The following is a 15679-nucleotide window of genomic DNA, read 5'->3' as shown; positions in this document are numbered from 1 at the left end:
ATGCGCCATGCCACGACGCAATTGACTCTTAAAGGGAATGGGAGATGAGACTCTGATTGGTTTAATGCAGGTTATGCTCAAAACACACCCAGAACTCATTAAGAGAAAAAGCACAACCCTGTTAGACCATGCACTGGGGCACAGAGCGTATTTTTCCGTCCTTAAAATAGCAAAAGCTTTAGACTTTGCGCATATATCGTTAAAGAGCAGCCTCTAATGTGAGAATATAAAACCAACTTTACTTTAATCTAAAATAACACTAAATCCAGCAGATATTACCACAGTTTTATTTATTATTGATGGGAGCAAGTATACAGTTTTTGTTCTTAGGCCCTTTCAAATACATTTTTATTTTTACACTATACTTCTTATTTTCATTTTAGTTACAGCTTTAGTGTGTTTTATTTTTGTTGGCTGCTTTTTGTTTGTTTTATTTTTTTCTAGATAGGTCAAATACCTTTGTATTTTTATATTTGACATTTTTGTTTGCTTTTTTTTCTGTTTTCTTCTTAGTAGTTCAAATACACATTTATTTAACATTATACATTTGTAGTTTTAGTATTTTTGTTATTTTTGTCATTTTTGTTTGCTGTTTTGTATTTTGTTTTCTGTAATTGTTTTGTTAATAGTTATCAAATATATTTTTATTTTTAAATTATAAATTTTTATTTTAATGTAAGCTATAGTTTTAGTATTTATAGTTTTAGTATAGTTAATTTTTGTTTGTTGTTTTTGTTTACATAGTTTAACATTTTGCATAAAATTTTATTTAGTTATACAAGTAAATCATATTTTATAAAACAAAATTTTATTATTATTATTATTATTATTATTTGTTTTAGCGGTTTCAGATTTATAAATTAAATTTTATTTAGCTATAATAATGCCTGGTCACCCATGGCATTACATGTTATGATAAGTAATATGTTAATTTAGATTCACAATGTTTTGATATATGGCTGTTCATTCCACTGTGGCAACCTCTGAAATAGAGACTAAGCCGAAAGAAAATGAATGATGAATCATGTTTTATTGTATACTATAGTATCTGGAGATGCGTTACAATAAACATATTCGACTACTGGTGACAATCCTGTTTATCATTCAGACAGTGAGTGTTTTTGTTACTATTATCAGTTTTATTAAATCATACCACGAATATAACATCATTTTCCATCTCTTTTCAGGTATTATATACTGGTCTGGTCATTTATGCTCCGGCTTTGGCTCTAAATCAAGGTAATCAAAGGCAATATTGATTTCAATCAAATCAATATTACATTCAAATCAAGCCTATTTTGATGGTGCTTTCCATAGTTTTTGCTCCAAAGCAGCTTTACAAAAGGTGCATGTTATTACATTACAGTCAAGGTGCAAATTACAAGGGGAGCTGGCAGGGATTTACCCCATAATTAAAGTTTGATGCCCCCTGAAGAACGTCAAAACAAGATGTATGTGGGGGTCAGCCCTTTGAAACTGAGAAAAATATCACTCTGATCTGTATTTTAAATAATAATGTTAATAATTAAAATAAAAGATATGCATTTGACCACCCCTATAATGGATCATACCACTGTGAATGCATAATCGTGCCAATCAGTCTATACTAGGAATAAGTCATTCAACAGTCTGAAACAGGCAGATTTAGAGCACTGATAAACACTGTTAGACTGTTTTCTCATAAAATAGGTGTCTGTATCTACATATAGCCTAAAAGTAAAGTCAAATTTGACGCATAATTTGAAGTTAAAGTAAGCCAAAATAGCCTTTCAGGTCAGAATACACTTAACAGTTTATCCCACAAAACACTGAAAACTTAAATACATTTTATGAATAGATTATATATCATTTAAATGCATACATGCATTTGTGTTTTTGCATCAACGCCCGAGGAAAAAAGATCTCCCTAAAAACCTTAAAGCAAACTATATTTAAATGTGAATAATATAATTTAAAGATCTAAAGATCCTTTCTGAGCAACTGAGCGTCACCAAGGCTTTAAGCTCAGATGCCACTGAAAAACTAATGTTGTGTACAATGTAAAGAGTGTTTTACTGCATTATTAATGAAGTGTGTAGAGTAACAAGTGTGTCTGAAGTGACTCTACTGCTCTCCTCAGTCACAGGTGTAGATCTCTGGGGGGCTGTTATATCCACTGGAGTGGTCTGTACTCTCTACTGCACACTAGTAAGATAAAAGTTATTTTAGTGACTCTGATAAACATTGTAAATGATGCTGGGTTCCTCATTATCTATTTGTGTTGGGATAACATGAAGGGATTGTTATTTTTACTAACTTAAATGAATAGGACATAAAACAATTAAGTTGTCCCTCCCAAAAATAAAAAAATATATATTTTTAAATAAGTAGTTTAAACAAACAGAAAACATAATTTATAGTGTGAACTATTGTTTTCATGGCTTATATTGTTTTTATTGAAATTTTGAATGTTTATACATTTATTTGAATATTTTTATATATTTATATATACTTTTTAGAATCTTTTATTTTAAAATTGTTTATATTTTTCATTTTACATATTAAGTATTTTATTATCATTGTTAGTGTTACATTTCTTAATAAAACATTTCTTAATAAATACGTAGATAAATCTGTAATTATATAATTATTTTTTTCATTTAAAGTTCAATTGCACTTTGCAAGTGTTATCCAAAATCTTTGCTGCTAAAACATATTTCTACTAGCACCACTAATCAAACAACAATAATAAAAGTAATAATAATAATAACAATAACAATAAAAATAATATTACTAATAACAATAATATTATTATTAGTAATAATAACAACAACAACAACATTAATGATAACAATAATAATAATAATAATAATCATCATCATAATAATAATCATATTTAATATTATTTTTGTTGTTCTTGTTGTTGTTAGTATTATTTTATTTGTTATTATTAATAACAGTATTATTACTAATAATTATTTTTTAATAACCAAACATTTATTAAATAAATAATTATAGAATGAATGTATAACTAAATTAATGTGTATATTATTAATTGCCTTTACCCTGTCAGGGTGGCCTGAAGGCAGTGGTGTGGACGGATGTGTTTCAGGTTGGCATCATGTTAGCGGGTCTATTGGCTGTGATCGTTCAATCAGTGCTGCTGCAGGGCGGGATCCCAAGGATCATCAGTGACTCCGCCCACGGGGGCAGGATCAACCTATGGGAGTAAGTTATTAAATGACTTACAGCCACAGTCTATGATGATCCAAGATCAACGTCATCCTCATTTAATTCAGTAATGTTGATAACTTATATTTACATTAGACAACATTAGTGAATTTACACTGTAGTAAATAATAATAATAATGATGGTCCAGGATCAACATTACTGAAATAATGATAATGGTCCAGGATCAACTACTGAAATGATGATGATGGTCCAGGATCAACTACTGAAATTATGATGATGGTCCAGGATCAACTACTGAATTGATGATGATGGTCCAGGATCAACAATTCTGAAATGATGATAATGGTCCAGGATAAACAACTGAAATGATGATGATGATGATCCAGGATCAACTACTGAAATGATGATGATGTTCCAGGATCAACATGACTAAAATGATGATGATGGTCCAGGATCAACTACTGAAATGTTGATGATGGTCCAGGATCAACAACTGAAATGATGATGATGGTCCAGGGTCAACAATTGAAATGATGATGATGCTCCAGGATCAACTACTGAAATGATGATGATGGTTCAGGATCAACTACTGAAATTATGATGATGTTCCAGGATCAACTACTGAATTGATGATGATGTTCCAGGATCAACGATGCTAAAATGATGATGATGGTCCAGGATCAACAACTGAAATGATGATGATGATGATCCAGGATCAACAACTGAAATGATGATGATGATGGTCCAGGATCAACAACTGAAATCATGGTGATGCTCCAGGATTAACTATTGAAATGATGATGATGGTAGGGATCAACTACTGAAATTATGATGAGGATGTCCAGGATCAACTACTGAATGATGATGATGGTCCAGGATCAACTATGCTGAAATGATGATGAGGGTCCAGGATCAACATGAGTAAAATGATGATGATGATGGTCCAGGATCAACAACTGAAATGATGATGATGATGCGCCAGGATCAACTACTGAAATGATGATGATGGTCCAGGATCAACTACTGAAATTATGATGATGATGGTCCAGGATCAACAATGCTGAAATCATGATGAATGTCCAGGATCAACTACTGAAATGATGATGATGATGGTCCAGGATCAACTATGCTGAAATGATGATGAGGGTCCAGGATCAACATGAGTAAAATGATGATGATGATGGTCCAGGATCAACAACTGAAATTATGATGATGATGGTCCAGGATCAACAACTAAAATGATGATGATGGTCCAGGATCAACTACTGAAATTATGATGATGATGGTCCAGGATCAACAATGCTGAAATCATGATGAATGTCCAGGATCAACAACTGAAATGATGATGATGATGCGCCAGGATCAACTACTGAAATGATGATGATGGTCCAGGATCAACTACTGAAATTATGATGATGGTCCAGGATCAGCTACTGAAATTATGATGATGATGGTCCAGGATCAACATGACTAAAATGATGATGATGGTCCAGGATCAACAACTAAAATTATGATGATGATGGTCCAGGATCAACAACTGAAATGATGATGATGGTCCAGGATCAACAATTGAAATGATGATGATGCTCCAGGATCAACAATTGAAATGATGATGATGGTCCAGGATCAACAACTGAAATGATGATGATGGTCCAGGATCAACAATTGAAATGATGATGATGCTCCAGGATCAACAATTGAAATGATGATGATGGTCCAGGATCAATTACTGAAATTATGATGATGGTCCAGGATCAACAACAGAAATGATGATGATGATGGTCCAGGATCAACATTACTAAAATGATGATAATGATGGTCCAGTAGCAACAACTAAAACGATGATGATGGTCCAGGATCAACTACTGAAATGATGATGATGGTCCAGGATCAACAATTGAAATGATGATGATGGTCCAGGATCAACTACTGAAATGATGATGATGGTCCAGGATCAACTACTGAAATGATGATGATGATGGTCCAGGATCAACAACTGAAATGTTGATGATGGTCCAGGATCAACTACTGAAATTATGATGATGATGGTCCAGGATCAACTACTGAAATTATGATGATGATGGTCCAGGATCAACAATGCTGAAATGATGATGATGATGGTCCAGGATCAACAACAGAAATGATGATGATGATGGTCCAGGATCAACAATGCTGAAATGATGATGATGGTCCAGGATCAACACTGCTGAAATGATGATGATGGTCCAGGATCAACACTGCTGAAATGATGATGATGGTCCATGATCAACAACTGAAATGATGATGATGATGATCCAGGATCAACAACTGAAATGATGATGATGGTCCAGGATCAACAATTGAAATGATGATGATGCTCCAGGATCAACTACTGAAATGATGATGATGGTCCAGGATCAACTACTGAAATTATGATGATGGTCCAGGATTAACTACTGAATTGATGATGATGGTCCAAGATCAACAATTGAAATGATGATGATGATGCTCCAGGATCAACTACTGAAATGATGATGATGGTCCAGGATCAACTACTGAAATAATGATGATGATGGTCCAGGATCAACAATTGAAATGATGATGATGATGCTCCAGGATCAACTACTGAAATGATGATGATGGTCCAGGATCAACTACTGAAATTATGATGAATGTCCAGGATCAACTACTGAAATGATGATGATGATGGTCCAACATCAACAATGCTGAAATGATGATGATGATGATCCAGGATCAACTACTGAAATGATGATGATGGTCCAGGATCAACATGACTAAAATGATGATGATGGTCCAGGATCAACAACTGAAATGATGATGATGGTCCAGGATCAACTACTGAAATTATGATGATGATGGTCCAGGATCAACAATGCTGAAATGATGATGATGGTCCAGGATCAACAACTGAAATGATGATGATGATGATGATGGTCCAGGATCAACTACTGAAATGTTGATGATGGTCCAGGATCAACTACTGAAATGATGATGATGGTCCAGGTTCAACTACTGAAATGATGATGATGGTCCAGGATCAACTACTGAATTAAGGTAATGGTCCAGAATCAACATTACTGAAATGATGATGATGGTCCAGGATCAACATGACTAAAATGATAATGATGGTCCAGGATCAACATTACTGAAATGATGATGATGATGATGGTCCAGGATCAACAACTGAAATGATGATGATGGTCCAGGATCAACTACTGAAATGATGATGATGGTCCAGGATCAACAACTGAAATGATGATGATAGTCCAGAATCAACTACTGAAATGATGATGATGGTCCATGATCAACTACTGAAATGATGATGATGGTCCAGGATCAACTACTGAAATGATGATGATGATGGTCCAAAATCAACAATGCTGAAATGATGATGATGGTCCAAGATCATTATTACTGAAATGATAATGATGATGGTCCAGGATCAACTACTGAAATTATGATGATGATGGTCCAGGATCAACAATGCTGAAATGATGATGATGGTCCAGGATCAACAAATCTGAAATGATGATGATGGTCCAGGATCAACAACTGAAATGATGATGATGATGATGATGATGATGGTCCAGGATCAACATGACTAAACTGATGATGATGGTCCAGGATCAACTACTGAAAGTATGGTGATGATGGTCCAGGATCAACTACTGAAATTATGATGATGATGGTCCAGGATCAACAATGCTGAAATGATGATGATGGTCCAGGATCATTATTACTGAAATGATGATGATGATGGTCCAGGATCAACAATTCTGAAATGATGATGATGGTCCAAGATCAACAACTGAAATGATGATGATGATGATGATGGTCCAGGATCAACTACTGAAATGATGATGATGGTCCAGGATCAACATGACTAAAATGATGATGATGGTCCAGGATCAACATTACTGAAATGATGATGATGATGGTCCAGGATCAACTACTGAAATTATGATGATGATGATGATGGTCCAGGATCAACAATACAAAAATGATGATGATGACGGTCCAGGATCAACAACAGAAATGATGATGATGATGGTCCAGGATCAACAATGCTGAAATGATGACGATGGTCCAGGATCAACAATGCTGAAATGATGATGATGATGGTCCAGGATCAACAATGCTGAAATGATGATGATGGTACAGGATCAACAATTCTGAAATGATGATGATGGTCCAGGATCAACAACTGAAATGATGATGATGATGGTCCAGGATCAACTACTGAAATGATGATGATGTTCCAGGATCAACTACTGAAATGATGATGATGGTCCAGGATCAACATGACTAAAATGATGATGATGGTCCAGGATCAACAACTAAAATGATGATGATGGTCCAGGATCAACTACTGAAATGATGATGATGGTCCAGGATCAACTACTGAAATGATGATGATGGTCCAGGATCAACTACTGAAATTATGATGATGATGGTCCAGGATTAACTATTGAAATTATGATGATGATGGTCCAGGATTAACTACTGAAATTATGATGATGATGGTCCAGGATCAACAATGCTGAAATGATGATGATGGTCCAGAATCAACTACTGAAATTATGATGATGATGGTCCAGGATAAACTACTGAAATTATGATGATGATGGTCCAGGATCAACTACTGAAATTATGATAATGATGGTCCAGGATCAACTACTGAAATGATGATGATGTTCCAGGATCAACGATGCTAAAATGATGATGATGGTCCAGGATCAACATGACTAATATGATGATGATGATGGTCCAGGATCAACAACTGAAATCATGATGATGCTCCAGGATCACCAACTGAAATAATGATGATGATGGTCCAGGATCAACAATTGAAATGATGATGATGATGCTCCAGGATCAACAACTGAAATGATGATGATGGTCCAGGATCAGCTACTGAAATTATGATGATGATGGTCCAGGATCAACAACTAAAATGATGATGATGGTCCAGGATCAACTACTGAAATTATGATAATGATGGTCCAGGATCAACAATGCTGAAATCATGATGAATGTCCAGGATCAACTACTGAAATGATGATGATGATGGTCCAAAATCAACAATGCTGAAATGATGATGATGGTCCAGGATCATTATTACTGAAATGATAATGATGATGGTCCAGGATCAACTACTAAAATTATGATGATGATGGTCCAGGATCAACAATGCTGAAATGATGATGATGGTCCAGGATCAACAATTCTAAAATAATGATGATGGTCCAGGATCAACAACTGAAATGATGATGATGATGGTCCAGGATCAACTACTAAAATGATGATGATGGTCCAGGATCAACATGACTAAAATGATGATGATGGTCCAGGATCAACTACTAAAATTATAATGATGATGGTCCAGGATCAACTACTGAAATTATGATGATGATGGGCCAGGATCAACAATGCTGAAATGATGATGATGGTCCAGGATCATAAATGCTAAAATGATGATGATGGTCCAGGATCAACAATGCTGAAATGATGATGATGGTCCAGGATCATTATTACTGAAATGATAATTCTGATGGTCCAGGATCAACTACTGAAATTATGATGATGATGGTCCAGGATTAACATTACTGAAATGATGATGATGATGGTCCAGGATCAACTACTGAAATGATGATGATGATGATGATGGTCCAGGATCAACAATACAAAAATGATGATGATGATGGTCCAGGATCAACAACAGAAATGATGATGATGATGGTCCAGGATCAACAATGTTGAAATGATGATGATGGTCCAGGATCAACTACTGAAATTATGATGATGATGGTCCAGGATCAACAATGCTGAAATGATGATGATGGTACAGGATCAACAATTCTGAAATGATGATGATGGTCCAGGATTAACAACTGAAATGATGATGATGATGGTCCAGGATCAACTACTGAAATGATGATGATGTTCCAGGATCAACTACTGAAATGATGATGATGGTCCAGGATCAACATGACTAAAATGATGATGATGGTCCAGGATCAACAACTGAAATGATGATGATGGTTCAGGATCAACTACTGAAATGATGATGATGGTCCAGGATCAACATGACTAAAATGATGATGATGGTCCAGGATCAACTACTGAAATTATGCTGATGATGGTCCAGGATCAACTACTGATATTATGATGATGATGGTCCAGGATCAACAATGCTGAAATGATGATGATGCTTCAGGATCAACAATGCTGAAATGATGATGATGGTCCAGGATCATTATTACTGAAATGATAATGCTGATGGTCCAGGATCAACTACTGAAATTATGATGATGATGATGGTCCAGGATCAACTACTGAAATTATAATGATGATGATGGTCCAGGATCAACTACTGAATGATGGTGATGGTCCAGGATCAACATGACTGAAATGATGATGATGATGGTCCAGGATCAACTATGCTGAAATGATGATGAGGGTCCAGGATCAACATGAGTAAAATGATGATGATGATGGTCCAGGATCAACAACTGAAATGATGATGATGATGCGCCAGGATCAACTACTGAAATGATGATGATGGTCCAGGATCAACTACTGAAATTATGATGATGGTCCAGGATCAGCTACTGAAATTATGATGATGATGGTCCAGGATCAACAACTAAAATGATGATGATGGTCCAGGATCAACTACTGAAATTATGATGATGATGGTCCAGGATCAACAATGCTGAAATCATGATGAATGTCCAGGATCAACAACTGAAATGATGATGATGATGCGCCAGGATCAACTACTGAAATGATGATGATGGTCCAGGATCAACTACTGAAATTATAATGATGGTCCAGGATCAGCTACTGAAATTATGATGATGATGGTCCAGGATCAACAACTAAAATGATGATGATGGTCCAGGATCAACAACTAAAATTATGATGATGATGGTCCAGGATCAACAACTGAAATGATGATGATGGTCCAGGATCAACAATTGAAATGATGATGATGCTCCAGGATCAACAATTGAAATGATGATGATGGTCCAGGATCAACTACTGAAATTATGATGATGGTCCAGGATCAACTACTGAAATTATGATGATGATGGTCCAGGATCAACAACTGAAATGATGATGGTCCAGGATCAACATTACTAAAATGATGATAATGATGGTCCAGTAGCAACAACTAAAACGATGATGATGGTCCAGGATCAACTACTGAAATGATGATGATGGTCCAGGATCAACAATTGAAATGATGATGATGGTCCAGGATCAACTACTGAAATGATGATGATGGTCCAGGATCAACTACTGAAATGATGATGATGATGGTCCAGGATCAACAACTGAAATGTTGATGATGGTCCAGGATCAACTACTGAAATTATGATGATGATGGTCCAGGATCAACTACTGAAATGATGATGATGATGGTCCAGGATCAACAATGCTGAAATGATGATGAAGATGGTCCAGGATCAACAACAGAAATGATGATGATGATGGTCCAGGATCAACAATGCTGAAATGATGATGATGGTCCAGGATCAACACTGCTGAAATGATGATGATGGTCCAGGATCAACACTGCTGAAATGATGATGATGGTCCAGGATCAACAATTCTGAAATGATGATAATGGTTCAGGATCAACAACTGAAATGATGATGATGGTCCAGGATCAACAATTGAAATGATGATGATGCTCCAGGATCAACTACTGAAATGATGATGATGGTCCAGGATCAACTACTGAAATTATGATGATGGTCCAGGATCAACTACTGAATTGATGATGATGGTCCAGGATCAACAACTGAAATAATGATGATGATGGTCCAGGATCAACAATTGAAATGATGATGATGATGCTCCAGGATCAACTACTGAAATGATGATGATGGTCCAGGATCAACTACTGAAATAATGATGATGATGGTCCAGGATCAACTACTGAAATGATGATGATGATAGTCCAACATCAACAATGTTGAAATGATGATGATGATGATCCAGGATCAACTACTGAAATGATGATGATGGTCCAGGATCAACATGACTAAAATGATGATGATGGTCCAGGATCAACAACTGAAATGATGATGATGGTCCAGGATCAACTACTGAAATTATGATGATGATGGTCCAGGATCAACAATGCTGAAATGATGATGGAGGTCCAGGATCAACAACTGAAATGATGATGATGATGATGATGATGGTCCAGGATCAACTACTGAAATGTTGATGATGGTCCAGGATCAACTACTGAAATGATGATGATGGTCCAGGATCAACTACTGAATTAAGGTAATGGTCCAGAATCAACATTACTGAAATGATGATGATGGTCCAGGATCAACATGACTAAAATGATGATGATGGTTCAGGATCAACATTACTGAAATGATGATGATGATGATGGTCCAGGATCAACAACTGAAATGATGATGATGGTCCAGGATCAACTACTGAAATGATGATGATGGTCCAGGATCAACAACTGAATTGATGATGATAGTCCAGAATCAACTTCTGAAATGATGATGATGGTCCATGATCAACTACTGAAATGATGATGATGGTCCAGGATCAACTACTGAAATGATGATGATGATGGTCCAAAATCAACAATGCTGAAATGATGATGATGGTCCAGGATCATTATTACTGAAACGATAATAATGATGGTCCAGGATCAACTACTGAAATTATGATGATGATGGTCCAGGATCAACAATGCTGAAATGATGATGATGGTCCAGGATCAACAATTCTGAAATGATGATGATGGTCCAGGATCAACAACTGAAATGATGATGATGATGATGATGATGGTCCAGGATCAACTACTGAAATGATGATGATGGTCCAGGATCAACATGACTAAAATGATGATGATGGTACAGGATCAACTACTGAAAGTATGGTGATGATGGTCCAGGATCAACTACTGAAATTATGATGATGATGGTCCAGGATCAACAATGCTGAAATGATGATGATGGTCCAGGATCATTATTACTGAAATGATGATGATGATGGTCCAGGATCAACAATTCTGAAATGATGATGATGGTCCAGGATCAACAACTGAAATGATGATGATGATGATGGTCCAGGATCAACTACTGAAATGATGATGATGGTCCAGGATCAACATGACTAAAATGATGATGATGGTCCAGGATCAACTACTGAAAGTATGGTGATGATGGTCCAGGATCAACTACTGAAATTATGATGATGATGATGGTCCAGGATCAACATTACTGAAATGATGATGATGATGATGGTCCAGGATCAACTACTGAAATTATGATGATGATGATGATGGTCCAGGATCAACAATACAAAAATGATGATGATGATGATGGTCCAGGATCAACAACAGAAATGATGATGATGATGGTCCAGGATCAACAATGCTGAAATGATGACGATGGTCCAGGATCAACTACTGAAATTATGATGATGATGGTCCAGGATCAACAATGCTGAAATGATGATTATGGTACAGGATCAACAATTCTGAAATGATGATGATGGTCCAGGATCAACAACTGAAAAGATGATGATGATGGTCCAGGATCAACTACTGAAATGATGATGATGTTCCAGGATCAACTACTGAAATGATGATGATGATGGTCCAGGATCAACATGACTAAAATGATGATGATGGTCCAGGATCAACAACTAAAATGATGATGATGGTCCAGGATCAACTACTGAAATGATGATGATGGTCCAGGATCAACATGACTAAAATGATGATGATGGTCCAGGATCAACTACTGAAATTATGATGATGATGGTCCAGGATTAACTATTGAAATTATGATGATGATGGTCCAGGATTAACTACTGAAATTATGATGATGATGGTCCAGGATTAACTACTGAAATTATGATGATGATGGTCCAGGATCAACAATGCTGAAATGATGATGATGGTCCAGGATCAACTACTGAAATTATGATGATGATGGTCCAGGATAAACTACTGAAATTATGATGATGATGGTCCAGGATTAACAATGCTGAAATGATGATGATGTTCCAGGATCAACGATGCTAAAATGATGATGATGGTCCAGGATCAACAACTGAAATGATGATGATGATGATCCAGGATCAACAACTGAAATGATGATGATGGTCCAGGATCAACAATTGAAATGATGATGATGCTCCAGGATCAACTACTGAAATTATGATGATGGTCCAGGATCAACTACTGAATTGATGATGATGGTCCAGGATCAACAACTGAAATGATGATGAAGGTCCAGGATCAACATGACTAATATGATGATGATGATGGTCCAGGATCAACAACTGAAATCATGATGATGCTCCAGGATCCACTACTGTAATGATAATGAGGATGTCCAGGATCAACTACTAAATGATGATGATGGTCCAGGATCAACAATGCTGAAATGATGATGATGGTCCAGGATCAACATGACTAAAATGATGATGATGGTCCAGGATCAACATGACTAAAATGATGATGATGGTCCAGGATCAACTACTGAAAGTATGGTGATGATGGTCCAGGATCAACTACTGAAATTATGATGATGATGATGGTCCAGGATCAACATTACTGAAATGATGATGATGATGGTCCAGGATCAACAACTGAAATGATGATGATGGTCCAGGATCAACAATTGAAATGATGATGATGCTCCAGGATCAACAATTGAAATGATGATGATGGTCCAGGATCAACAACTAAAATTATGATGATGATGGTCCAGGATCAACAACTGAAATGATGATGATGGTCCAGGATCAACAATTGAAATGATGATGATGCTCCAGGATCAACAATTGAAATGATGATGATGGTCCAGGATCAATTACTGAAATTATGATGATGGTCCAGGATCAACAACAGAAATGATGATGATGATGGTCCAGGATCAACATTACTAAAATGATGATAATGATGGTCCAGTAGCAACAACTAAAACGATGATGATGGTCCAGGATCAACTACTGAAATGATGATGATGGTCCAGGATCAACAATTGAAATGATGATGATGGTCCAGGATCAACTACTGAAATGATGATGATGGTCCAGGATCAACTACTGAAATGATGATGATGATGGTCCAGGATCAACAACTGAAATGTTGATGATGGTCCAGGATCAACTACTGAAATTATGATGATGATGGTCCAGGATCAACTACTGAAATTATGATGATGATGGTCCAGGATCAACAATGCTGAAATGATGATGATGATGGTCCAGGATCAACAACAGAAATGATGATGATGATGGTCCAGGATCAACAATGCTGAAATGATGATGATGGTCCAGGATCAACACTGCTGAAATGATGATGATGGTCCAGGATCAACACTGCTGAAATGATGATGATGGTCCATGATCAACAACTGAAATGATGATGATGATGATCCAGGATCAACAACTGAAATGATGATGATGGTCCAGGATCAACAATTGAAATGATGATGATGCTCCAGGATCAACTACTGAAATGATGATGATGGTCCAGGATCAACTACTGAAATTATGATGATGGTCCAGGATCAACTACTGAATTGATGATGATGGTCCAGGATCAACAATTGAAATGATGATGATGATGCTCCAGGATCAACTACTGAAATGATGATGATGGTCCAGGATCAACTACTGAAATAATGATGATGATGGTCCAGGATCAACAATGCTGAAATCATGATGAATGTCCAGGATCAACTACTGAAATGATGATGATGATGGTCCAACATCAACAATGCTGAAATGATGATGATGATGATCCAGGATCAACTACTGAAATGATGATGATGGTCCAGGATCAACATGACTAAAATGATGATGATGGTCCAGGATCAACAACTGAAATGATGATGATGGTCCAGGATCAACTACTGAAATTATGATGATGATGGTCCAGGATCAACAATGCTGAAATGATGATGATGGTCCAGGATCAACAACTGAAATGATGATGATGATGATGATGGTCCAGGATCAACTACTGAAATGTTGATGATGGTCCAGGATCAACTACTGAAATGATGATGATGGTCCAGGATCAACTACTGAAATGATGATGATGGTCCAGGATCAACTACTGAATTAAGGTAATGGTCCAGAATCAACATTACTGAAATGATGATGATGGTCCAGGATCAACATGACTAAAATAATAATGATGGTCCAGGATCAACATTACTGAAATGATGATGATGATGATGGTCCAGGATCAACAACTGAAATGATGATGATGGTCCAGGATCAACTACTGAAATGATGATGATGGTCCAGGATCAACAACTGAAATGATGATGATAGTCCAGAATCAACTACTGAAATGATGATGATGGTCCATGATCAACTACTGAAATGATGATGATGGTCCAGGATCAACTACTGAAATGATGATGATGATGGTCCAAAATCAACAATGCTGAAATGATGATGATGGTCCAAGATCATTATTACTGAAATGATAATGAT

At 36.4% G+C, this 15679-nt stretch overlaps 2 protein-coding genes across 6 annotated transcripts in view; one reads left to right on the top strand and one right to left on the bottom strand.

Moving 5' to 3' along the window:
• utp20 (UTP20 small subunit processome component) overlaps positions 1 to 3181 on the bottom strand; it is a 53735-nt gene extending 50554 nt beyond the window's left edge. Inside the window, exon 1 of the mRNA XM_087247909.2 lies at positions 3045 to 3181. The gene's annotated coding sequence lies outside the window, so the exon portion shown is untranslated. The remainder of the gene's footprint in view (positions 1 to 3044) is intronic.
• slc5a8 (solute carrier family 5 member 8) overlaps positions 1 to 15679 on the top strand; it is a 69754-nt gene that overhangs the window by 6505 nt on the left and 47570 nt on the right. For 3 of the 5 annotated variants that reach the window (XR_015942181.1, XR_015482491.2, XM_087247932.2), the window contains exons 3-6: positions 1046 to 1111; positions 1188 to 1239; positions 2120 to 2187; positions 3053 to 3207. Coding sequence is in view for 3 of the 5 variants with exons in the window: in XM_087247932.2 (XP_087104058.2) it covers positions 1046 to 1111; positions 1188 to 1239; positions 2120 to 2187; positions 3053 to 3207 (341 nt within the window). In the remaining 2 variants the exon portion in view is untranslated. The remainder of the gene's footprint in view (positions 1 to 1045; positions 1112 to 1187; positions 1240 to 2119; positions 2188 to 3052; positions 3208 to 15679) is intronic. The other 2 variants (XM_087247934.2, XM_087247933.2) reach the window with 1 other exon arrangement.

The sequence above is a fragment of the Danio rerio genome, chromosome 4 (assembly GCF_052040795.2).
Source record: "Danio rerio strain M-AB ecotype USA chromosome 4, GRCz13ab, whole genome shotgun sequence".
Taxonomy (NCBI): domain Eukaryota; kingdom Metazoa; phylum Chordata; class Actinopteri; order Cypriniformes; family Danionidae; genus Danio; species Danio rerio.
The sequence above is the reverse complement of the archived record's forward strand: the minus strand, read 5'-3'. Positions and strand labels throughout refer to the sequence as shown.